The sequence below is a fragment of the Phaethon aethereus genome, assembly GCF_964289735.1.
Source record: "Phaethon aethereus genome assembly, chromosome: 12".
Taxonomy (NCBI): Eukaryota; Metazoa; Chordata; class Aves; order Phaethontiformes; family Phaethontidae; genus Phaethon; species Phaethon aethereus.
The window spans coordinates 2,727,047-2,753,452 of NC_138588.1; the positions used below are offsets into that span (position 1 = coordinate 2,727,047).

Genomic DNA, 26,406 nt, shown 5'->3' on the forward strand with positions numbered 1-26,406 from the left:
GACTAGAGAATTAGCTATCAATATTTCATGCTCCTTGAAATACTGTCTAAACACAAGATATGAAATAAGAATAAATTGCACTTTTGACAAGCAGCAAACCTAGAAGGGAAATGACTAATCTAGAAAGATCTTACAGTCGTTATAGTGAGGCAATATTCTAATCACTGGTCACGTGTGATTTGATGGATAAAGAGTAGGAAGATTTGTCCCATAGGATTATTCCAAGTTCACTTGTGATTTGAAGTTGGATTTAAATATATTGTGAATAACTTGGTGGTTTGGTCTGCAATGACCCAAACACAGAATAGACAGCAAATTGTTTCCATCAGCTTTGGTGCCAGCTTGAGTGCTGATTCAAGATGTGATCCAATCTAGTAATCCAAACAGAACGTCAAATACAGCAGGAATTGTTCAAATGTACAAGGCGTTGGTGGAAAACGTTTGGCCCATGAAGTACCTGGGAACTGAAAGGGTGTTTCATATGCAGGCTCAGTGCAACTTTAAGAAGCTTCACTGGCTGATTTAAAATTAATTGGGTAGTTCAGCCTGATTTTCATTACAGCAACACAAAGCTACTACCCAAATCGGCTTTGCTGGCCTTCTTTTAGACAGGAATGAAAAGTTATCTTGGAATAAGTGTTTTGCAGTCCAGCTTCAGCCAGTTCTTGGTTAAGTAAGCACAATACCCACATTTCCCATCCGACATAAAAACATGGGATATACAAATATAGGTCATAGATGACATATATCATATATATGATCTACATTATATATATGTATATATTTTTAAATATAGTGATCTTATTGCCACTATATCATATTCGTTAATAACTCATACATGTTAGTCTAGATGAAAATTATATTTTCCAACTTAACCATCCAATTTGAATCACTGACACACTGAGTTTTTGGCAATGTCCTAAGTGGTAAAATGGAAGTAACACAGTAAGCAGTAAAGTTCAGTCTTTAAAGTAGTTATTCAGTACTGTCCAAGACTTTTTTTATGTGACGGGCATACCAGCATACACTGGAAAATAAGTCAGACACTAAAGCAGCACAGGAAAAGAAAAGTCTTACAACCATGAGCTGTTTCCACTCAGGAAGAAGAAAAGGAGATTCTCCCATGTATATCTCTAGTCAACTGGCAAGTGAGACAGTACAACCAACTGGTTTTTCATAGTTTGAATCTTGAGAGTATTGAACTTTAAATAATCCAAGAGTGGACAAATAAGATATATAACACTGTAGTTACAGAAAACTTGATCATCTTGAAAAGACAAGGCTGCACTTATAGCTACTGCATCATGAAGTAAAATTGTTTCTTCTCCTTGAGCTATTTTTTACAAATCTATTTTGGATCTTAATATACTTTCAAAACTGAGCTCCATTTTATATTATGAACAGTAGCAACTTGAGTGCAACAGAAGCAGCTGGTATTCTGTAACATAATACTAACAAGTGTCAGTTTAGTAAAAAGTTTATTATGAAGCAAAACTGCTAACCAAAGTAATTTCTGATGTTAGAGTTTTTCATTACAAAGAGCTAGCTGAAGTGACAAATGAGTTTATCGCTGTCAAGAGACCTATATTTTATTTTGGTCACTTAGTATTAATTAAATCTTGCAAGTAATTATTTTTTGCGTGTTTGCTTTGTTTAATATTTTTAAACAAAATATTGCTCTCTAAGGCATAGTTTACTGTGTGTTTACCAATCGCTTAATAAGTTTACAGTGCTGTGTATTGTTTCTTCTTGACAGCACTCTGCACAGAGGAGTGTGTGCATGGAAGGTGTGTTTCTCCTGACACTTGCCATTGTGAACCAGGATGGGGAGGTACTGATTGCTCTAGTGGTGAGTAAAATCACAAAAATGTGATAAAGATATGTGCTGCTATTAAAAAAAAGCCCCTAAATAAAGCCGTAGCCTTAGAACTTGGATGATTTAAGTGGAAAAATGAAGGTTGTCTGTTGGTTATTTTGCAACTATGTGATAATACCCTTTCCTATGACAATGACTTTCACCTTTTTTCCTTGTTTTTACAAAGAAGTGTTAAATGTAGTGGAGGATGCTTTTAATGCTTTCGTCCCTGTTACTGGGATACCAATATAGATAATATAGCTCTGTTATGAAATTTTTCTCTCTTAAATCCTTACTACAACACATTCTCATTAAATACTTTGTGGAGTGCTTGGAGCACTTGTCCAAGGGGACAAGAGGAGAATCCTTGTCCTGTTGTTGAAGCCAGTGGGAGTTCTGCCATTGACTCTTCATGCAGCCCAGATTCTACCTCCTGACTTGAAATCCACACCCTAAATTATCCATACTGCAGAAATTGGGGAAATGGTAGAGGTGGAAGTTCTGCACCTTTTACTAGGAAATTAATTCACACTTGAGGCTTTCAATTCTTTCAGCTGGAGAAGCTGTGTCAAACTCTCTTAATTGGTAATGATAAGTTTAAGTCTATGTGATTAGTTCATGCTGGAATGAAATAGCTAGCATTCTTTCCAATACAAACATCATAGATGTTATGTAACACAGGACCAATGCGTTCTTGACATAACAGAAATAAGCTTGTTAAATTAAGTCTATTTGTCCGTCAGGCAAGTAAATAAAGCTGCATGGAGAAAGATGCTGTGAGTCATTTTCTGAATGAACATTTCATTTTGCTTTTAGTTCCTCCCTTTCTTCCAAACTGATTTGGATCTTAAAAAAGAGACATCATTACCAGGCAAAAAGATAACAGAAAGGGGATCTATAAAGGGAGGCATTAGAAGAGAAAAAGAGTTAAACGTGACTGGGGATGAACACCTCCAGAGACTGAAGTCGATGGGGCAGACTCTTCTCTGGTCAAGTTACTGGTGTTTTGTCTGGAGCTTTGCTGATGTCTCCTCAGTTACAGCAGAAAAGGTGATAGGGAGAGAGCAAGGAGGAAGGACAGGAAGAAAGACCGTGCTTTGGGGTTTGAAGCAACCTTTTGGGATTATCTGACAGGTAGACAAGGGAAAAACTGGGCATGATAACATACTGAATATCTATCTGTAACAATATTTTTAAAAAGAAAAATAGTACCTTCAATTGTAAAATATTGTCTAGAATCTCAGGAACTAATTTTATCCTTTGGTTATTTTTAGCAATAGATATGTTTAATCTAACAGCCAGTGAGTATTTATACACTTAGAGAAGTTAAAAAAAAGTGAAACAAAAATACTATGATAACATGGACATACACATAAAATGTATATATTTATACACACATGCATACACAGACTCACAAGCACTCTGTTCTGTGTATAATGAAGGAAAGGATAAGATGTCAAAGTACAGAACGGTCTCGTGGGCTAAAACTATCCAATGACTCCTATTAAATTGCACTAATCTTGCAAGTGAAGATAAAAAGAAAAAGAAGGTTTTTCCTATATTGAATATTTAGCTTTTTAAAGTAATTAGGAATATTAAAGCACTGACAATGATTGAGATAGAAACATTATTCATAACTTTTATTTCCGCACTGGGCAGCAATCCAGTATATTTCATTTATGAGGTTTCTGTGGTAGAAAGAGAAGTGTTAGCCAATTCCTAAATTAAATATGCCCTGTTAACTTTTATAAATGATAGCCCAAGATTAGCTTCAAAATTTAAGCTTTCATTTTATTAATATAATTAGCGTGTTTGCTGGACTATGGTGCCCATTGTCTTTCATTCCATTTGTTATATGCTGGGCAACATGCGTTCTTGTCCTAAGGTCTGATCTGAACAAGCACTGTCCAATGTAATGCTTGTAAGTGTGAATGGCCTCATACAAGTTAGCTTTTACTGCAGCTGAGAGCGCTGCTTATCTTTATGCTTGACACTAGAAATTTTGATGATTGTCGTCTTTATTGCTAGGAGACTTTGTTTAAATTAGAAGGTATAGGACGCATATCAGCTGAATAGAGTACAACCGTTACTCTGAGTATTTCCAAGAAAGAAGAGAGAAGCTGGGAGCCTTTGCCTAACTGAGGTTAACTGGGATTTTCAGATACATTGATGATCCATGTATTGAGTCATGTCTTACTCTTATCCAGTAATAACGTAGAAAACATTTTTCATTTCTACTGGAATAATGTATTACCTGTGCCTACTTTCTTCCTATTCATTAATATTGGGTAGCTACTATGAAGGTTACATGTTTGCAATGACACATATAATTTGTTGGATGTTTCTGAATGGCTGGCCCTGTTGGGCTGTGCTCTAAATAAAATGAAGCTGTTGGCTGTATTCATGCCACCCCACTCCCCGCGGGACCATAGAACTTTCCTGTATGGTCAGTATCAGTGATTTTACTAAGTCACAGGCATACTGCTTTTAACATTGGGTATTTAAAACTATTTTACTGGGAAGGGGGTTGCTAGCCAAAACACACCCTTTAAACTTAGAAAATCTCCCATGAACTATAAGTGATTCCTGAATGATCTCTCCTGAAAGCTGGTGGTGGGGCAGTGGAACAGGTTGCCCAGAGAGGTTGTGGATGCCCCATCCCTGGAAGTGTTCAAGGCCAGGCTGGGACTTTGAGCAACCTGGTCTAGTGGAAGATGTCCCTGCCCATGGCAGGGGGGTTGGAACTAGATGGTCATTAAGGTCCCTCCCAACCCAAACCTTTCTATGATTCTATGAAAACAACGTTGAGAAATGGAGCGTACCTGACACTGGGGGTCATTTGTTGTTTACCTGGAAAAAATCTAGGGACACTCACTCTTTTTGAGATGGTATTTCAACACCCTGCATCTCAGACCATTATATAAGTTATATATGTTTCATTTGGTTTGATGTGTGAGGTTCAACATAAGCAGAGCTCCAGCACAAGATCCAAGTGTCACTTCAAAACCAGAATTCAGATCCAAATGTTTTTCTTTTTTGGTGCGCTGCAAAGACTGCCTATGCCAGGTATGAATTCTGACACTGAGCACCGATTTCCTATGGGGAGGCAAGGTTTTGGTGTTAAATGGAGTTTCCCAGTGTTACCATTCTCCCTTGGCTAGAATATACTCAAACTGTATTCAAATTCAAATGTTTTGAATAGTTCCAGCTACAGCCTGTAGTCATCCAAACAATTTAATCGTCTTTCTCAGACTTCGTTTCATGCTATCCTAAAACTCAACCTGTAAGACAACAACCACAAAGCTTGCTATTCAGTGCAACTTCCCAGTGACTAATCATGGAACGTGTTAGAGTTCATCTGTTGTCAAGGTTAAAATAACTTCAGATGAATTGCTAAACAATTATAAAAAAACCCTGTGCCATACTCAGCTCTGCATGCCTTTATACCTGTGTTTTACTGCATGCTGTTGTACATCTGTCGACGCCCGCAGGCCTAGCCTTGATTTCATGCTATAAAGCTGCAATATATTAAGGCTTGATTACCATAACAATAAAAAGAGACGTAATGAGGTATTAACTAAAGAAGCTCTTGAATAAAATGTTTCCAAGCTTTTAATGATGCTAAAAATTAAAAGGAGAAGTCTTTTAAAAAAGCCCATACCTTTCCCCTTCCCTTTTAACTTGTTTTATTAAAATCATGCCCATTTTGTCCATGGAATCTGCACTGCTGTTTTTTTAAATACAAAGGAAAATTGCAAATGCTCTGTGTGAACTTACCTGCTCACCTGTCCAATTATTTCAAAGCAATTAACTTCAAACAGTATGATATACTGGCTTGAAGTTCTGGTAGGAATATAATTGACTGTTGGTGGTTACCTGGCCTCTTCTGGGTCTTGATAATAGCCATCTGTATTTGCAAGCCGTTAGGCCCCAATCCAGCAAAGCACTTAAGCATATCCTTAACTTGACACATGAGTAGGACTTTTCATCTGCTTTAAATTAAGTGGGTGTTTAAGGATGTTGCTGAGTAAGTTTTGAAGAAACAGCTAAAAAGACCTCCGTGAGATCTAAACAAGCCTCTCACTGAATTCATCAGGTCTATAAGGAATAAGGTGTTCTTTCAAAATGCTAAGACTTCTCAGGCATTCTTCTTATTGAAGACCATTTTGACTCTCATGAGGAATTTTCATTGCAGAGAAGATCACAGAAATCTTTCTGGTTAACAGGTGATTCACAAAACAGTGGGCAACAGGTGGGAAAAAGAAAGTTGGGAGCAAGAGCCCTGAATTAAAAGCAAGAACCTTCTAAAATTTTGTGTGCCAATTTGAGAAATTTCAAAGTAAAAAAGCACAGAGATTGTAATGAAAAAATAAAGTGGTTTTGAAAATGTTTGTTTTGCTGTTAGTTTCTGGAGAAAATTTAGTACTTGTCCAAAGTGTAGTTAAAGAGATGTTGGCATAACATTGCCAAATCATTTTTCTTCATGCTATGTCACGTGGGGGAGAGAGATTATAATATTGCTGTCTGGCATAGGCTGATCAGTAATGTACACATATGGACAACATAGTTTTCTTTGGAAAGGATGTTTTGTACAAACTGTCATTAGGAGCGAGAAAGTATTTAATCTTTATCTCTTTGTAAAAAATCAACAAGGTTGTAGCAACAGGCGGGTATAACATCACAGCAAGATCACATTTAAGGGTATAGCCCTAGAGCAGCTGGAGTGCTTCAGTACCGAGACCTGTGATGAATGAGAACTGCAGATACTTTGCTAAATCTGAAGGGGGTTTCCTTGACAAGCTATGGAAAGCAAAAGGAGAAATCTCAGGAGAAAAATAGAGTATTTTAAAGTAAGTCTGTGGTGTTTTTCAGCCTTGATTTTGGCTTCTGTGTTCTCAAAATGCTTTGAATTATTTCCAAAGAAGAAATAAAGTTCAAAGGAAAGATTCCTGGTTTGTGAATACAGGGTCAAAAAAAATTCAGCCTAATGTCAGGGACTGCTCTTCTGGAGTCATTAGTTAATTCTTTGTCCTCAGGTTTTTAGGATAGGATTGACTGGGAAACCACCAAGGTCCCCCAAAGAGGTACAAAGGTGCAACACTTCAGCTGTTCTAAACTGTTCGTGAGCCACTACGTAGATTCAGGGCCGATCCCTGAAGGACATCTGTTCATGTTTCTTGTTTGGAAATTTGTCTTATGCCATGAGTTTATATCACAGTGACTGTTGTTCGTAAGTGCCAAATGAGGTTACAGAACCAGGTACAATGTTTCTGTTTCCAACAAAGCCCTTGTATTTCATTTGTCATTCCAGTTGCTGAGTTTAGATGCAGTTTCTAAAGAACTGTTTAAAGTTGTGAAACTTCACTTGGGATCCAGGCTTAATTATCGCTAAATAGAATTTCATATCCATAGCATGCAGACTTTAAAGTTTTAGTACACTTTTCATTTAAGCCAAGCTCAAACTGCAGCTTAATTTTGATGTGATTTGCAGACTCGGTGACAAGTACATCATGTAAAGCGATGCAGATGTATAAAAACAAGCTCCAATGAGGAGCTCATACAAGGATCTTTCCATAGCAGTTACAGAGTGGAATTGATTTCTCTCTCTTTCAGTTCTAACTGGTGTAATCAGGTAAACAGCTTGTGTTTAATTTTTGCCTCTGCTGGATGTTGGACCCACGCACTTGGGCTTGCGTACCCAGGTTGCATGTGTTAAGCAGTCTCTGTAGCAGCATATCTTCATGGGCCCAGCCTACGCAGGACAGCCTGTAACCAGGGAATAAAAATGTAAACACAAGCTGCTGTTCAGTGCAGTTAGTAGCACAGCAGCATGTCCTGTATATATTTTTACACAGATAATTCGGCTGCATTAAACTGGGCTAATCCATCATTTTTCATTTGGTGGGAATATTTTGTCTCCTGCTGAAGCTGTTAATATCTCCTCAATTGTTTGTGGCAGTTTCTCCTCGCTGTTTTAGAGGTATGATAGTATCCTCTAAGCTTCTGTAAGTTAACTGTTTTGGAGGTGCTACAAGCTTATGGAAAGGTATGAGAGTGATATTAACCTTGGCTTTTCCCACAGTAACTGGGCTGAGCAGAAGGCAACAGCTGATTCTGAAAAAGGAAAAGTAGATCCAAGAGTTACTTTACTTTGGGAAGAAATTGCTTTCTACATTTCTTCTATGCAATTCAGTGATGATAACTAGATCAGTTGCCAGTTGTTCTAAGTCTTGTACTAAAGTGAGTCAAAACCAGAAATTCATCACCCTGTGTCGCTTTTCTTTTCACCTTCTTCTTCATCGTCCCTGTCAGAGAGTGGGAAAGGACTTCCTTAAATCAGCTGGTCATGTCTAAAGCCAAGGTAGCGAGAGTTCATTTCCCCCCAGCAGTCCCAGCCCTCCTTTGAGATTGCCTTTTTTGAATGATTTTGAAGAGTCCATTGAACTGACCTGACTCTGTCTGCTCTAGTCCCTGGAGTTCTGACCTCCAGTGTGTGCCGTTGCTCTTAAGGCTTGATGTAGCAATGTACTTCATGCATATGAATAGTCCGTTTAAAGTCAATAATGAACAACCTACGTTATTTTAAGTTAGATAAATGCTTAAGTCATTATCTGAATGGGAACTTAAGAGATGAGGGGGGAAAATCAGCTTGATGAAGATCTCATTTAGGGACTAGGAGTTCTGAGTTCCATCCAGGCTGAGCAATGGCAGGTACTTCTTTCAATGAACTAAAACCAAGCAAGAAGCTTCACCAGTATCAAGAAAGAGAAGCTCAAGCCTAATGCCAGGTCTCCTGCAGAGCAGAGCACAATACACAGAACAACTATCTGAACATAGCCCTTAGCTCTAGATAGAGATAATATTTTGACCTGCCACACAGGTGAGTACCAGAGGATAGAGATGTGTTAAGAAAATAATTTGGATAGGTAGTGTAACAGGCTTCCGTTTGTCTAATAAAGATGTGAAAAAATTGTAAAATCTTATCAGAATAAGTCTGCACAATTATATGTAACTAATACAATATTACCACAATCGTCTGCTCTATTAAAGCATCCAGTTCTTTCCAGATTTGGCTGCTTTGGTTTAGGAGGTAAGCCCATAATAAGTTACATGCTAGACTGAATAGTCATCTAAAATTCAGATGATCTGTTAAAACCATGCTTCCCATTTGTACCCAGAGTGGTAGCTGATGAGGCTGCTGCATGTTAAGAGTTTGTCTTCTAAATTGGCCTGAGGTAGCAACATCATTTTGAAGTCTTTCTTCTTCTCTTGATGTAGTCTTTCTATGTACACAGACTTTCTCTCTCTATTACTGTAAAGAAAGAGACTGTATTGATCCAGACAGGGGCTGGTGGGATTTATGTGGTCAGCTGCAGTGGTCAACAAACATGCCTGTGTTGATCTGGTCCTTGAGTGCTTAGCTGGGAATAAAAGACATACAGAAAGGGGTCTTTCCTAATCTACATGAATGATACATTGAAAATTCTGTATGTTATTCAGTTAATAAGCAACAACTGTATCATTATAATTTTGATATGTTTATACATATACATTGCTTTAAGACACATAGCTGACAAACAGGAGGTGAGAGGACAGATTTAAGACCTAATGGCTACCTGGGCATGTCACCTCACATGTACCCACCCTCCAACTGTACCCACCCGGCAGCTACAGGTGAGCTGTATCCGAGCAGTATGGAAATTCTGTGTTCCATGTAACCAAATCATTAGGCAGTTGTATGTGCTGGGTATCTTTGGAAAATCACTCTACTGAGTCTCTGAATCCAACCCTGAATTCATGCTGAAAACCAATAAGGGAAGCTGTGGGCAAACCTTGTTGTATAAAACCTTACCTATTGCCTGTCATGAGGGCAGTATGTCAGGGACTGATGCTTCAAAGGGGACTGTGAATAGACATTTAGATTTCGGAGAAGAGAGGTGGGTGTGAATCTTTGGGAGCAAGCAGCGTTATACATGGAAGTTCTGTACCAAAGCAAGACAATGGTGTCGATGAGGTGCTTGTAACTGAGAGTAGCCTGCCCTCCCAAAGCAGAGCCCCACTGAACTTTGAGCACATCTGCCACATCTGGAAGCGAACTTTGTAATGTAGCTATTCTCTTAACTGGGGAATGGCTTGATGGTTGACTAAAACTTTACAGTGTAAGGATAATTTTCAGTAAAGGAAACCATGGTTACTAGTACTGAACGGGCTAAATGCATTCCCGTGCAGGTTTTGTGTGGTTATGCAAGGGGCAATTTGGCTCACATACATCTTTCCCTGGCTGCTAAACTGGTGAGAGCAGGGGAGACTTCATAGAAAGGCAGCGTACATGTGACGAGTTGTTAGAATCCTTAATTTTATTAATTTGACTGGGGTTTTTCTCACTTTAGACAGGGTAATAGCTATTAAAGAACGAACCTACTAAAATATCCTTTTTAATGACCTGAATTGCCAATGCTAAATTTCATTGCTGGAGCATCTTATGGTAATGTGGCTTTAAATGTGCACTACACAAATGAACAGACTTTAGATCAAACTGAAAGTACCATTGGTATAATTTTATGGCCTGGTTGCTAAAGAGCTGTCACTTGGAGAAAAGAGCAGAATTTCCTCTCCCAAAATGTAGGCAAAAGTCTCAGGTGTGGACACCCACTCAAAAGTATTCCTGGGGTTTTTGCTTGCTAACAAACAGAAAAAAAAAAAAGGATAGTAGTCCCTGGGAAAGCTTCTAAAGCACTTGACTCTGTGTTAGGTATGGTGAGACATTTCAAGGAATGCTTGGAGAGGGCAGAGCTCAGCTCACCGTCTGACATTACGGTATCAGAAAATCCCCTGGGAGCTATTTCAGGCACCTGAACCCGGAGAAGCCTCAGGCCTGCTCTGACTCTTTCTGGGTTATGAATAACTGCCTCCGAAGACATGTGCCGTGACTGGGAAAGGCCCTACTGCCCCATCAGTGCTCGTAGGATTTTTCAAAAGACGCTGTTCTTCCTAGTTGTAATATGATTTTATGGGCAGTAATTAAAGGTTTAAGTCAAAAAGGGAAACAAAAGGTTTCATTCAGAAATAAGACTTGAAATTTAGCTTGGGCTCCCAGCAGGTAAAATTTGCTAGAAAATAGCAGTCATTCATCACCTAGTGTTTGATACAAGGCTTCTTGTGTACTGATACCTGAGAGCTGAGGCAGCGTCAGTAAATTCATTCAAGCAGAACCAGTGAGTATGCCCGAGCATGGGAAGAAAGGTTGCAGGGAGAAAGCATGTGGATACGCAGCTTTCCCTGTTAGCGATTGTTTCTTTGTTTAGCTGTATATTCCAGCATTTACATACGAAGATACTAAAATACTTTATTTCAAAAAATAGCATCTGGGTGTATTTTAACTATACTTTGGCTGCTGTACTGAACAGCTTTCCAAAAATGAAGTCCATATCATTCGTGTCCCCTCCCTTCCTACGCCTGCTCACTGACCCGCTGTTTAACGTAGGCAGTGTCTTTGCTAAATGAAAGTGTTACATGCTAAAATTTTTCCTCAGACTTCGCCCTGATTTTGTGTGATCCTAGATAAGCCTCCACAAGATGGGAAGTCCTTATTTCTTTTTGCTTTCTGTGGGAGTTGAGTATATTCATCATGTGGATTAACGGGACCTATATCACAGCTGAAAAAGGATGGCAGACTGCAGCGGTGCTGGTGAGAGCTCAGCCGTCAATTAGTACCTTTGCTAAACGTGAGTGAGGCTATAATGTGCCGCTGGCCTTGGTGCCTTGGGTGGGTTGCATTTAAAATATAGCCTGGAGGCAGCTTTACTCACTTTAGTGATGTGATGATCAGATCTGCAGAAGAGTATGCAGAAGTGATGCAACATGACAGTTTAAAATGAGAGAATGATAATGCCAATTTACTCTATTGCCTGATGAGTATATGACAGTATATTGAATCATTCTGTTACTTATTGTTTTAAAAGTTGTTTCCGTGTCAATAAAATGTTTGTGTATGAATAAGAGACCTCTTTTAGAGCAAAAACTAGAGAAAAATGTGCCATTGTACAGGTAAAACTTAGGTAAAAATTTTCTTTGGGGTTTCTTTTTACCATAGCCTTACAATCACTTGCATTTCTAGTAGCTTCTCGGCGCCAAGAGTAGGCCATAATGACTTTAAATCACTATGTGTGAAATGGGAAAGTTTCAGGGAGTTTCTTCTTTTACCCAGTGTTTGTGCTATTGTAAGTAAGTATGATAGTATACTTCTGAAGTGAAATGTTTTCAGAAGACGTTTCTCTGAGAAATCCCGTTCTGCTAAATTACGCTCATGAAAATCCCTCCTAAACCCCTGAAATGATACCCTGATACTTATTTGAGTCCTTATAAAACACTGAAAAAGAGTTTGCCGCAGGAGCAGATATCTTGTGTCCCCAATGAAATGAATGTTTGTTGAAACAGCTTGTCTGCCTCAGTGATGTGGAGAGAAATCATGAAATAGCAGAGGACTTAACAAGTGCATATCTGACTGTAAATCCAGGGTTTGGCAGAACAGAGTCTTCACACCACTGCTCGCAGGTGAGCGTTTTGCTCTCACTGCTAATCTAGCCTTGGCAGGGAATGTTGAGGGCCCATAGTTATCTATAAGAAAAAGCATACAAAATGAGGAAATGTGTTGTGACCAAAGGAAATAAATGAGCAGATGGTGTGCTAGCATCGTACCTGACACTCCAGAGGGGGTTGTTGTAGCATAACCACCCATTACAAACATACAGTTATGAACAGAGGCCAAACGCAAGAAAAGCAGGGGGAAAGTGATATGCATGGAAGTATGGAATGAAAAGCAGTATAAAATAAAGACTGAGACATGACAGAGAAGGGGGGGAGGGAATGGAAAAACAAGCAAGGTGAGACAACAGCCAGAAGTAGCTGGGGATAGGAAAGGAGCTCAGTGGGCAGATAACTGGACTTGAGACAATAAATAGCTGAATTCAGATGCTTTGCAAGATGAACACTGTGCTGCATGTGAGGCACCAAGAATTTCAGACTTGTGAGCAGTTAGTGGCTGAATCTACCAAGTAGAAATTACAGATTTTGTCAAAATAAGAAAGTTAATCGGAAGGAGGGGAAATAGAATGGTGGTGGGAGGTGCCACAGGCAGGACAATCAGGGTAAAAATGACAATGAATTTGAGAGAACAAAAGGAATGACAATGATAAAGGGAAGGCAAACTTCAGTGTGGCAGGAACTGCCTCAAATGGGAAAAGCCGAGGTGTTGAAAGAATGTCTTTTTATCAATGCAAACAATTTTGTAAAGTGAGAAAGAATCTAATGCTTGCAAACCAGTGGTGATATCCTGACAGAAGAAGGATTTAGAAGTGAAGTGCTCTGGTTAAAGTGACATTTGCCTTTTTTTGGTGCCAGCAAAAAACCCGTTTAAGTGTTTATGAAGGGATGCAAACATCTATTCTATACTAGTCATCAGCACTACAGCTTCAATAAACACTGTTTAATGCTTAAACATGATGTATTGAAGTGGGATGCTGGAAGTTAAAGTGCATTCAACTGCCAAAACTGCCTTTTCTTGGCCTGGAAGAGTAGCGCAAGCAACAAAAGTGCAGTTTTCAATAGTCAGTTTGTATTTTGTTATTGACAAAAATGTTAAGCAAAATACCAGAAATTTTGCACTTTAAGGAAAATTTCTACAGTCAAAAGTTCACTTGTATTGCTGTACTCATGAATATATTTTACACCTTCAGTCTTAACCCTTCCTTATACCATTTGATTGTCTTGAATATATCATCTATAACAAGCACAGCCTCCAGTCATTTCTTTACAGCTCAGAAAGACTTGATTCAGTGCAGAGAAACCACAGGATTATTAAACATGCCTTTGTTAACCCAACAGAATATTGGAAAGTTTTGGAGTGAAAATGAGAGTTCAAAAGACCTGAATGTTGTCCAAGAAAGCATGGTCAAAGCCATTTGTCAGGGAAGCTGGGAAGAGATCCAAGATCACAGATATGGGTGTCACTCTTTGTAATTGCAAGAACTCATGAAATATGATCACTGACCTAAAAGATGAGTAGAATCAGATAATAACAATGCATGTTGAGTTTCTGGGTTGTGGAGTTAGGTAAAAAGAGACCTACTACGACACATAGACCTATGTTTAAAGAACTATAGGGACTTCCCTGAAGAAAGGCAAAAAAGGGAAAGTGTGTGAGAAAGGTTCTCATCCACAACTGCTTTGTAATAGTAAGTTTCAGCCACTTACATAACTTTGGTGTGTGTTGTGCCAGAAGGCTTTAGGCCCCATTAGAAACAACAGTAAATGCCAGATAGGAATGATGTGTGTATTACTACTGAGAGTATTTTAGATCAGGAAGATCTTTGTGAGCATCAGCCAGAAAGAAGAGAGATAAAACACTCATTCTTTGATCTTGGAGGGTGGTCATTCAACAAAAAAGTCTCTGCAGTTCATCATTTTCAATAGCTTTTCTGCCTATCATACAGTGCCTATTCATGCAAAGGCCAGAGACTGCTAGGCTGTATAATCCCTGTCCAGAATGCTAAAAAATATGTGCATCAAATACAGGGCAGATTGGGTGAAATTAGCCTGCAAAATTCAAATTTTAATAGAAACAGCTAAAACATGAAACAATGGATATTTGTGGTAGTAGTGGAGGTAAGGGTTTCTTACCCTTCCTACTGTCTGCTTACATCTCATCTTTATGAACCCTTTGTACAGAGTTACAGCATTCTAATTATGCAGCAGTATTAGTAAACCATGAAAATTGATTGCAAGAGAGTTTTTGGCCAAGGACCAAAGTATGATACCCTAGCTCACTTGCTTAGTTTGCAGTGATAGTATCCGAAATAAATATCAAAGCCTAGAAACACAAACTGAAGAAGGAGGCAGGTTTGCAGAAATGTATAAACATTCACCTGGAAGGTCCATTTTTCCATAGGGATTGCAAAGTTTGCTGCTAGGGTGGGAGGTGGGGAGACATGACTGTAAACGTGGTGAATTATTGGGAATCCAGAATAATCTTTGCTTCATCATCTACTTTAGCCTGTCTATTAGTGCTTCTCAATTACGTAGGTATCTAGTTCGATTGGGATAGCAGTAAGAAAATACATGCATTTCTGCAAATCTTATTTCCAGGATAAATTCCAGCCACTGGAATTCCACAGATTCCAGTTTGAGAGTGCTGGTAGAGAGTCATAACTCTCCCTTCCAGGTTTGGTGGGTTTATGATACATCTTGGAATATGAGTCTTATTACAGAGTCCAGTGAGTTTGTTTTCAACCTCAGGTGAGGAATTGCTTTTGTCAGAGCTTATGAAGAAGTGTATTGGGAAGAGGGTCTTGTTATTTAGGCTATTCATAGAACCTGATGGCTGCAGTCCAGTTCTGGGATTTCTTAGGGACCACCACTCAGTGAGATCAGCAAGACAGTCTCATCGTCTTTCGTCCTCAGCAGCTGAGTTCCAGGCCTCTTCAGAGTGCTTAGGTTCACAGCTTACTGAGATCACTGAAATACAAGAAGTTCCATTAAAAAACTCTCTTTTACTGTAAGGGTGATTACATACTGGAACAGGTTGCTCAGAGAGATTGTTGAGCCTGTCCTTGGAGATATTCAAAATTCAACTGGACACAGTCTTTGGCAACCTGTTCTAGCCTACCCTGCTTTGAGCAGGGGGTTTGGACTAGATGATCTCCAGGGGCCCTTTCCACATCAACTATTCTACAATTCTATGATTCTATGAATTATTTTATTCCTGTAACTTTAGTGATCTCTGAAACGGAGCAGGGGGCTTACTGAATGGCTAGATATGACAGAAAACATAGAATATATAAGCAGCAGGTCAGAGTATTCTGAAAGCTCATGGGAATCTTCTGCAAATGAGAGTAGAGCTTTATTACAGTGAGCCTATTCAAAGAATTATGTGGTTATTCTCATTCTGAAATCCTGAAATGCCATGGAAATTCTCTTGGCAGGATGGATTTTGGGTACCAGTAAATTCAACAATAATAGAATTCCTTGCTCATATTCAAGAATGTAGGCTCTGTTCCCAACTCTGTTTCTGGACTGCTGCATCATTCTGGACATATCCCTTTCCCTCTTTGTATTTCATTTACTGTTTTATAAAATGGTAAGACTAACCTCCTTTGTGTGGGATACTAGAGTTTCTAGATGAAAACTGCTACAGAAGAAATAGGTGTTCACATTAAATTAGTAAGATCAAATGTTGTGTGTTCTGTAGTGAATGTGTGTGTTCTATCTGGCAGAAAGAAATGATGTTAATTAATTACTCTGACATGCAGTCATGATGTTACAGTCTGTATTATAGATGCCCAGATGTTGAGTTGTTCTTTCAGGATGCAACATGTTTGAATGTATTAGGAGGTGCATTTTTTCTTTGCATATGACTATGACAAATTGAGGCACAGCCAAGCTGCTAACTTGCTTGAAGGCATCTTTCACGCTTCATCCATTATATGAGTGATAGATGGTATTAAACCACTTTTTCTTTGTGAGGAAAAACACATTGTGGATAATGGAAAGGAAATCATCAGTGCTAATATTTATCCCAACTTTGTTTTGTATCTGCAAGATCAATGTTTTTTTAATTCACTTTTCATTCTCTTTTGCTTCATTTGCTTTGTAGTTGTAAAGGACATGTTGCATCTTGGGAGAGCGCTAGATCACATTTTGATCACAGTTTTATTAATACAGAACTACACAAGTGGAATTATTCTGGATTCATATAAATGACAACAGAAACTCAGCCGTTGTCAGATGTTTAAATATTTAACGTTTCTGAGTTGTTTTTTTATAGTAGGTACCACTATTCTTGTCAGAAATTTCTTCTAGCCTGATTACAGAAGGAGACTTAGGTAATATTCATGTGTGCCTATCATGTCTCCTGCACTGACCAATTCACCCAAATCTGAGAGGTTGGTAGAAAGTTCAAAGTTATCAACTTCCAGCAAATTTTGTGAAAAGCATTGGCTGGATAGAGCAGGGACACACACATTTGTTCCACTGGGAGGGTTTATAGGTCAAACCCAAAATTATTTCTTCTGTTTGATTTATTGGACTACCACTCAGCATGCATATCCAGGCCAGCCAAGCAGCACTCAGTACTCAGAAATGGGAACAGTTTTTTTGTTGCCTTTTGCCCCTTGCAGGTTAGATGGCATAGGACAGGTCTACTAATACTGAGCAGGTGGGCAAGGGAGACACATAGAGAGGAGGAACTACAGATATTGCAAAGACGTATGAAATTATAGGGAATTCTATGGATTGGGCTGGTATTGCAATAATGGGAGAGCAGGGAAACAGAACACAGACCTAGCTGCAGGTTAACAGGCTTCATTATTTAAACTAAAATTTAAATCTCCATTCTGATTCTCTTTGCAAATGCTATTTCATCTGTTTTTGAAACGACAGTAATGTGACTATGTGGCCAGTGCACTGACAAACCAGAAGGTTGCCTCCCCTTGAAGTTATATGGTTTCTTTTAATCCCGTGTTTTCTAATGGCCATTTTGTTTTTTCTTTTGCTCAGTTAAGATGAAATAAGCAGGCAGAGTCAAGATGAGAACCATTAGGTCAAATTAGAGAGATTTACACCGTTCAGATTTCCTTAGTTACCTTTACAGTGGAGACACGCTCAAGAATTTGGATGGATCCAAGTATCTTCTGTGCTTAGCTTTGAATTGGTTCTGGAGCTACCTAGGACAATTTTAGTAAATATCTGGTTCACGAGTAGTTAAATGTGCTGACTTTTCTGTATGTGCGTTAGACATGTAACTGTTATTCTATCATTGTGTCAGTTTTGTATTTGTCTTGGTAATTTTTAGGAAAACTCTTAGAATTCAATACTAACTCTTTCATTTAATTGATTCTTCAAATAACATTTTAGTTCTCGCTGTGTTTTCAATAGGAATTAAATTTTTTTCTATATTATTCTGTGCCCTACTAGATTCCCTGTGCAAGTCCTTCAGGCTTTAAAATACCATCTTAAACTGAAATTATTTCACGTACTTTGAAAAAAAAAAAGTCCACTAAAGAAAATACTGTCTTCTCTTGGAATCAGTTTATGGAACAGTTCTTCTTCCCTTTTGAATTTTTCAGGAGAAAACTCCTTAATTGTTTTGTTACATTAGTTGCCAGTGATACCAAGATCATTGATTCTCTCTTGGTACCTAAACCAGCCTATTAAGACAGCACTATCAGAAATTTGTTACAGTGGATGCGTATATTTTTATCAATCAAACATATGCCATCTCAAACTAGGAGTAAATAGGGCTCTGAGTGGAAACAGGAATTTTGGACTAATCGGACTGTTTCTCAAATTTAAAAGTTTTCAAGAAGGGAAAAATTTCAGATTTTTAATATTAATTACTTTTTCTGTGAGAAGTCATAAAATTAATTGTTTCTAATCCAATAACAAGACTTTCTTTTGAGAAGACACTCCTTCCAGTTGTCTTCAAACCAGGCAGTTCCTCAAATTAAGATACAGGATGGCCTCACTCCTAATTTGCAATTAAAGGCTGCCATACAGTGCTCTGCTGCAGAAAAAGGTCCAAATTCTACTTTTTCTGTAAGTCTTTCACACATTAAAAAAATAGCAGTAGCAGTATAGCATGATAAAGTCAAACAGAAACTATAAAGCTCTGTGTCAGAGCTGGGCACCAGTCCGCATCAAGAGATGTTCTGACTCTCTGTCTGACTCAGCAGCTTTTTCCATGATGCTTCCTGTGCTTGTTGCACAATACAGGATTTCCACATTTCTTTACTGAAATCAAATACTTTCTTTAATAAAAAAAGCAATGATCAGCACAGGTACATGAGTCATCCTTCTTCTATATGAAATTCAGAGTTTCAAAACATTAAAGAAAGGCAAGTTAAAATTATAGTAAATTAGGTTAAAAATCCTATTTTTCTTCATCATTGAGAATTTCTTCTTGTACTTCCATTAATATGGGATTCAGGAGGGACACATGATTTGAAGTTTTCTGTTTGGGAGATGGCACATTGGTGAAAAAATTACTTGGTCAATGGAAGTCTGTACACTGAACATTTACAATGATGCCCAGTCCTTTGTGAGGAGAATTATGCGGTTCCTCTACCACTTACATTTCACTGAAGATCTCAAAATGGGGCTCAGGTCCACCTCCTAAATGAGATTTCAGTAGTTAATTGATCTGGTGTGGGGCTCTCTGCACAGAAACTGAACTTTACTTTCCCTGTACGCTGTGCATAGGAAACATGTTCATTATCATCCAGGAACTCCATGACTGATTAGCTCATATTTACTTCTCTCTCAGTGCCTTCCTCTAGAGCCATGTATTTTCCTGGTTTCAATAGAGAAATGGAAATTAAATGTCAAACTAATCTCTGATATTTCAGAAGAGACAAACTTGAAAAGCAGAAACGTGACCAGAAGAAATGTTTAAAATTTTATCGTGGCCCAGTCCACAGATATCAAGCAGCTGATTCTATCTGTGCAGTGGCTGTGTGTAACTGCATTTTAAGTAAGTGAACAGACCGACCTCAGTTGCAGGATTGTTTGTTTTACTGTAATTAGGTAAATTAATCAGTACATTAACTTCCTAATGCAGAGTACAGTTCTGAAATGAGTTGCAGATATTCGCTATTTTGATAAGATTTAAAGAACAAAAACCTCCACAGCAGGTCAGCGTTACAAGGCTACTAGAGCTCTGTAAATGTGTAAAAGCTTTAAAACTCCAGAAAAAAATGTATAGTGCAGAGAAAGTTACACCTGAGTTATTTTTTGTTTTTAAGAGAAAGAAACAGCTTGGTTTGAGTTAGTTATTCCACTTCCATCTAAATACGTAAACACCAATGCATAACTAGCCTTGGCCTAACCTGTAGTTAAAGAAACTGTATTTCAAAACCATGAAGCTTCCTCCCCGTCCTTTGTCTGCTTGCAGTGTTCCCACCAACATCATCCACATGATCCCAGAAACTGATCTTCCACGTACTCGGGATTGTTTGATGTTCTGCATAAGGGGCAACTTGTGTAGCCCTGGGTGATGGTGCTGCCAGGCTTTCCAAGGCCCAAAGTCGCGCTTACCAGAATACGTTACATGCAGCCCCTTGTTGTTAACAAAGGGACGTCTGACAGTTAATGGTAAATATAGAACGGCACGTTAAACGAGGCTTTCTGGTTTCTCCTGACTCATCCACCCTTTTATGTCAGTCTTTCAACACAGTGATTCTCTGGAGACATTAAACATGATCAGTTCCTTTGTTTTAGTAGTTGAGTGCAGTCCTGTATCTCATTAAAGTGACTAACTCACAGTGAACAATGTCACATTACTAAAACTTCTTTGTCTCTGAAGTAAATGCAGGCCAGAAAGCAGGCTAAGTTTTTTTCCTGGGTGACTTATTGGGAAGGGAACTGGGATTTATACTGAGGCATGGTTGGCATCACCAGTTCCTAAAATATGTTGGTTGTGAGCTGCAACTACCACAGCAGGCTGAAGTTAAGACATGATCTTTGTGCTGGACCCAGGCTCTTTTGTCCCCATGCTTCTTTCTTTCTATCTCTTATTGCCTCCCTTTCATCTGATTTTTCTCTTGATTTCTGCTTTTATCGATTCTTTTTCTTTACTTCCCTCCCTTATTGCCCTTAACACCTCCTAACTCCTGGGCGCGAGGAGTCAGCTACCCTGGCTCTCACCACCAGTAGCCAGTCTTACAGGCAGCCAGAGGCCACAGGCTTGTCTGTTCAGAGGCCTCCTGAGCTGACAGCTCCACGTGGTGGGCTGCCTTCCTGATTATGTTATCCACTAGGCAGGGAGTAAAGTGGGTTTCAAGGAGCTGCCTACTGTTTTACCCACAGTAAGATGTTGCAACAGAGAAACGAAATGGCTCTCAAGCAGAGCAGTGGCAGGGTTTTAGTACCTTGAGTTCTCTCTTATTCCCCGTCTTCCCTAGATTGCTCTGGTGCTGCTTATGTAGCCTGGCTAAGAGTCTACAACACCATTTTATATCACAGAGAGATTCCTTTAACGTCTTTCAAAATGACAGCCTGCCTTTTCAGGCTATGCACCCAAATAACAACTATTTAGTGCGGTTACTTTCTTAGCCGAGTCACTATTTAATTGGAAACTGCCAAGTGTGCCACTGGTGTCACATTGTGGTCTCCCTCTCACATAGCAGTGGAAAACAGAGACAGGCAGTCAGGAGCACTTACTTAATGTAATCTGTGTTACCTGAATTCAACGTTTGCAAAGGATGCCAGGTTGACACCCCGGGGGACTTGAGCAATGTATTTCTATATTTGAACTTTAAGTGGGGGGAGGAAAAGAGGAGGGGAAAAAGAGAAGTATGTAAAAAAGTTTATGAGACATTTTCTAAAATTCAGGGAATAAGAGTCTGTAAAACACAGGAGGATTTGTATTCACTTTAGTTCCAGTAATGGGCAGAGGATTGTTTCTGCAAAATCAGTGATTGTTGCTGAAAAGCATCATAGTCACCATCTGAGCCTACTTTCAGATAACTTTTCAGTACAGGTGTCCCTGCTCCAAAAGCCTAATTAGAATGAACAGAGTCTCCATTTCTATAGAAATTGAACCCAAACCAATCTCAGGTGCTGGCAGGTTTTGGGAACAGGTGGGCATGATTAGTTTTCTGACTCTGACCATATACCGCACTAAGTCTCCTGGCACATGGCACTTACCTAGTGTCTTTCGTTTGCTTATGATCATTAAAAAGTAATTAGTGAAATTAAGGAGTTCTTCTGACTGTAATGTACTGTCTATTTGAAAACAAGGTGGATTTTGGTGAAGAGTCTCAATTTAGTTCCTGGCAAAGCAGTTTACGTTGCATGTCAGGGATCAAAATACACATGGACAGGTCTCATTGTTTGCCACATGTAGAGTGAGCTCATGCCTCAGAGAAGAAGAGCCTGTAGCTTCTGCAACCTACTTTGTATAGCCCTGAAGGGTGTGGAGAGCCAGCTCCCTGCTGCCCTTTCAGGACACCAGGACACAAATACTTCATAAATCACAACCACTCTCAAGCAGCTCTGACTGTTTCTTCAGCTGAGTGAGGGGTTGCATCACTCCAAGACAGAGAGCAACCAGTGCATTCTTTATGTAGGTGGGGAGTCCCAGGAAGCACCCTGTGTAATAGCAGCAGCATCTGTTGATATAATACCTTTCCTACCAGCCCAAAAGATCCTAAACAGAGAATGGTCTCAGTTCGAAATATCTAGAATTGTTGAGGACCACTACCTAAATTGCTGTTACAAAGCTGTCTGTGATGTTCTTTCTGTGCCCATTACCTTCACTTTAATATGCAAGTCAAATGCTAACTGCAGTTGCGTGATCACTCTGGTAGAAATTACTATGGTCAATACGCAAATATTCTTTCTAGTTGCAGGGAGTTGAATTATTTGTATCCAACATAATTTTTTAATGCACTCTTTTGTTCAGCAATTAATATTTAACAGTCTCAAATAAAATTGTCAAACAACATGGTCTTCTCAATACAGTTTTAAAATATCTACCAATCCTTCATACTCTATTATAGTAAAACATTGGAATGGCTAATGTGAGTGGTGATTTCATTTGGTTATATTAGTACAAAGATGAGCTTCAATAATCCTCTTTATTTCACTTAGGGTTTTGTGTGTGTGTGTGCGTGTGTGTGCGTGTTTGTGCAAGAGAAGTGCAAGAAAATGCAAGTGCATAGGGAAATTAATGATTTTCAGGTGTCCATTCAGTGGCTTTTCTCTTACACCCATTTGTAGGCTGCCTGGAAATTTATCTCAACTTAATCTCTAGTTATAAGCATTTGCAACTTGAGCAATAATCTTCATAACCTTTGCTACAGTTGTGTCCTTGATATAATAGGGAAGGTAATGCATTAGTAGTCGCATGCTGAGCTCTGGCTGTACCTGAGATTTAATGATACTTAACTTTGGACCTAATTTCAGTTTACAAGCGATTACATGCTGTCCTCTGGGACATTGCTGCAAAGAATTTCCAAATAAGTTGCAAAATAGTGACGAATTAACTTGTAGTCTTGTCAAAATCAATTATCTTACATGACAGCTCAACTACACTTTCCTATTTGCTGCACTGCAGCATGCTAAACATCAGCCAAAGCGTAAACATAAAGTCCTTGTATGTCAAAACTCTGTAGTAGATTGATCTTGTATTTCATGTGCATGCAAATCTCCTGTAGGCTTAGTGGAAATGTTTTACTTACATTCACAAAAAGAGAATACTCTTTCCTGCCATGTTTATAAACTGTTGCACTATGCAATCATATAGATTTGATATAATTTCATCAAAACATTCTTGTGGATGGTGTCCTTGGTTTTTCAAAGTTAAAAACCTCCTTTCATATTGACTCTGCTAAGTCAATGCCAGGTAGGACCCTCAACCAGGTGCATGCTGCAAACTCTTGCTGCAAGGGAGTGGCTGCACGCCTGGTGAATTCAGGTGAATGAAATGGTGCCTCCTTCCCCAGGCATGGTGGAGCTGCCTTCACAGGGATGATGTGACAGATTTGAGTCTGGTCATATAATATGGGAGATAAGCATGGAGATAAGCAGTCTATAGGAAAACTGTCAGCAATCACTCAGATACAGCCAGCCCGCTCCCCGCACCCGATGGGGTTTTGGAGAGGAGAAGAGCTGGAAGGACCCAATGAGTCAAATCACTTTTTCTGTACTGAGGAATTTAGAGTTAAATTTCCCAGCGTGGAAAACCTGGTGTGATTTAGCTGCACCCACGGATCTGATCGGTTCCTTCTGTTTATGAGAAACTCACTGCACAGAGCTGTTGTTTGAAGTCCCAAACACTTAGGAAGGCAAGATTCCTTCAGTTCTTACTCGGTTTGTAGTTTTAAAGGTTTCATCACATCTTGTGTGCAAAGAGACATTATCTGTGAAAGCATAGACCTTTGTACAAAATTCTGTAATTACATGATTATAAAATGCACAGAGCCACTTTGCTATCGCGTATATATAAAAGACAGTTAAGCTGACAGGGTAACATTCTGCTATATGGTTATGATCGGCTTAAGAGAAATAAAAGATAGTAAAGACACATCAGCATCTGTTTAGGTCAAAATCACTGCAGGGAAGGCTGCTAAAAATTTTGAGTAGTGTAGTGCTGGGAATCTGTTTTGCAGGTTTAGCACTTGACTTGGCTATGTGTAGAGGCCTGTCAAACACTACTACAGAGAGAAATACATCTAGGACTTGTATCGTTTCCAAGCTTTAATTTCTCTGATATAATTTGGAGAACGAGTGTTAGTGAAATAGTAGATATTCCTGCCAACGGATTACTGAACCAGGAAAATACTATTTCAGATGTAGTATTGATAGATAATGAAGATATAATAAATGACCCAGTCATAGAAAGTAACGTCAAACTGAATAATGACCATTTGGTTCCTTTAAATCCAAGGGAAGTAAAAAGGAAAAATCACATCTCTACAAAACAAACATTCAAAATCAAGAAAATTCACTTGGAATGTCTTTTGGCCTGGAAACCTTAGGAAATTTTTTATGATAGATGCCCCAAAGTCCAGGTTCTAAGGAAACTGTTAGGAATCAACAACTTAAGCTTAAGAAGCAGAAAATTGTAGCTGGAGACCCCAGAGACAATTTCATATTAATTATCAAAGGAGAAGGTAGTGGAAAGAAGTACAGATCTGTAAGGTATAGAAAAGGGAACCGAACAGCAGACAAAACTATGTCTCAGAAGTCAGGATATGTTAGGGATAAAGTGAAATTCGCCAAACGTCAAGCGGAGTTACACCTAGCATATAGGCTATTAAAACAAATGGCAGCCGTGTAGGTAAAAAGAGAAGAGAGAAGGATGGGAGAATCCTGCTTTAGTGGAAATGGAGTAGGACACTGGTGTCACCAAAACTAGACAGATAGTTTTTCCAGTTTTCTGCAAGAATGATGAATGTGGCGTCAAAAAGAAAATGAGTAAAGGGGAAAGAAATAACCACAGCTGAGGCAGGAGCAAAATTTGAAGACATTAGTATGCCCACATAAGGCAAGCCAGATAATCTGCCAGCCGTGTTCTGAAACAATGGCATATGAAATCTGACCCTATAGCGAGCGTTTGTTAATAAATCTTGCCAAGGTGAAAGGGGTACTTGTCAGAGTCCAATATATGCTGACCAAGTTCTTGCAGCTACTGCACACGTGGGGGGTTTAATGACTAATACAGAGTTTACTTATTTGAAGTTATACAGCATTTTGATTTAGCAGAGTGATACAGCAATGCACTTAAATTACAGTACAAGTACAAATTACACTTAGCAGAGTGTAGCAATTGCAGTATATGATTGAATCATAATAGAAACATGAATTTCATTACTGGTCTCCATGGTGTGTTTGCCATCATGACGCCCTGCATCCTCAGTTGCTGGAAAGGAGTATGTGGGTTGAACCAGCTCAAGCCCATTGCGCTCTTTAAAGTTCTGTTCTCATTGTTCATTTTGTTATACTCCACGTTGGGTTGAGCCAGGTATACGCTCCCCATGCTGGTCTAGCTAACTCAGGAAGAGATATATTTGCATTCTTTTGATTAACTTAGGGAAAAGCTGTTACACAGGTGGTTGATCCACTCAGCTGATACAGCCAGTTGCTCTAGAACAAAGGCTATCCTCCAATTCCCTTTTTGTTGAAAAAAGTTCAGCTTCCTTTGTAATTGCTGTGGTCAGTCACTCATTCATTCATCCCTGAGCCTCAAGGACACGTAGCCTTTGCCTCTCTCCACAGAGTCTTCTTCCATTGTAGCAGTTCATTGATTGGTCACAGTATCGTGTACTGAAAGAAAATCAAACATAGTTGCTGCATTTAAAAGAATTGAATAATAACACACTTACCTAGAGGCCTGTTTTTCCAATTTCAATAATATAAACATCATAGAATACATTTTGAAGGAAAAGAGAGAATCAAATGCCTAGAAATAAATGAAAAATGGGATAAAATACAACATGTATTTATCTAAGGTAGATAGTACTAAAGGAAGTTGATAGCTTTTTTTGATAAAATAACCAATTTTCCAGGCAAAGGAAACAGTGGGAAATGCTTTGTGAACATAAACAAGTGGAGGCAAATTGCTGGCTGATGGGTTCACTGTAAATGGTGCCTTGCCATGAATTCTATAGCTTGTGGTAAGTTAAGAAAAAAATTATGTTTAGTTTATTTATATGAAAATATCAGCATGAACCACATAACATATACTATGAAGCCAGCCACATTGTGTGCACAGTATCAGAGCTGCCTCCTACTTGCCAAATACAATTTGAGATATATGGTCAAGATGGGGTTTACATCATTCTACCATATGCACTGTATGCCACAAGAGGAACCGTTATTCCTCAGTACGTGGGGCTGGCGCTCAAGTGAACCTTGGCCTCCACATCCAGGATCCAGTTGTCCATCTTGGATGCTCTTGTTTACTGACTGCTCTGTAGCTAAGCAACTGCACAGGTCTTCTAGGAAAATATATGGGAAGGGCAAAGGTGGTCATGCTGGGGAATATGTGTATATAA

At 39.0% G+C, this 26,406-nt stretch overlaps 1 protein-coding gene across 2 annotated transcripts in view; it reads left to right on the forward strand.

The window, feature by feature from the left end:
* The window catches only part of MEGF11 (multiple EGF like domains 11), a gene marked incomplete at its 3' end in the record, with an annotated part of 201,920 nt that overhangs the window by 15,542 nt on the left and 159,972 nt on the right, over nt 1–26,406 (forward strand). For both annotated transcript variants that reach the window (XM_082005373.1, XM_082005374.1), the window contains exon 2: nt 1,757–1,849. In XM_082005373.1, the coding sequence (XP_081861499.1) occupies nt 1,757–1,849 (93 nt within the window). The remainder of the gene's footprint in view (nt 1–1,756; nt 1,850–26,406) is intronic.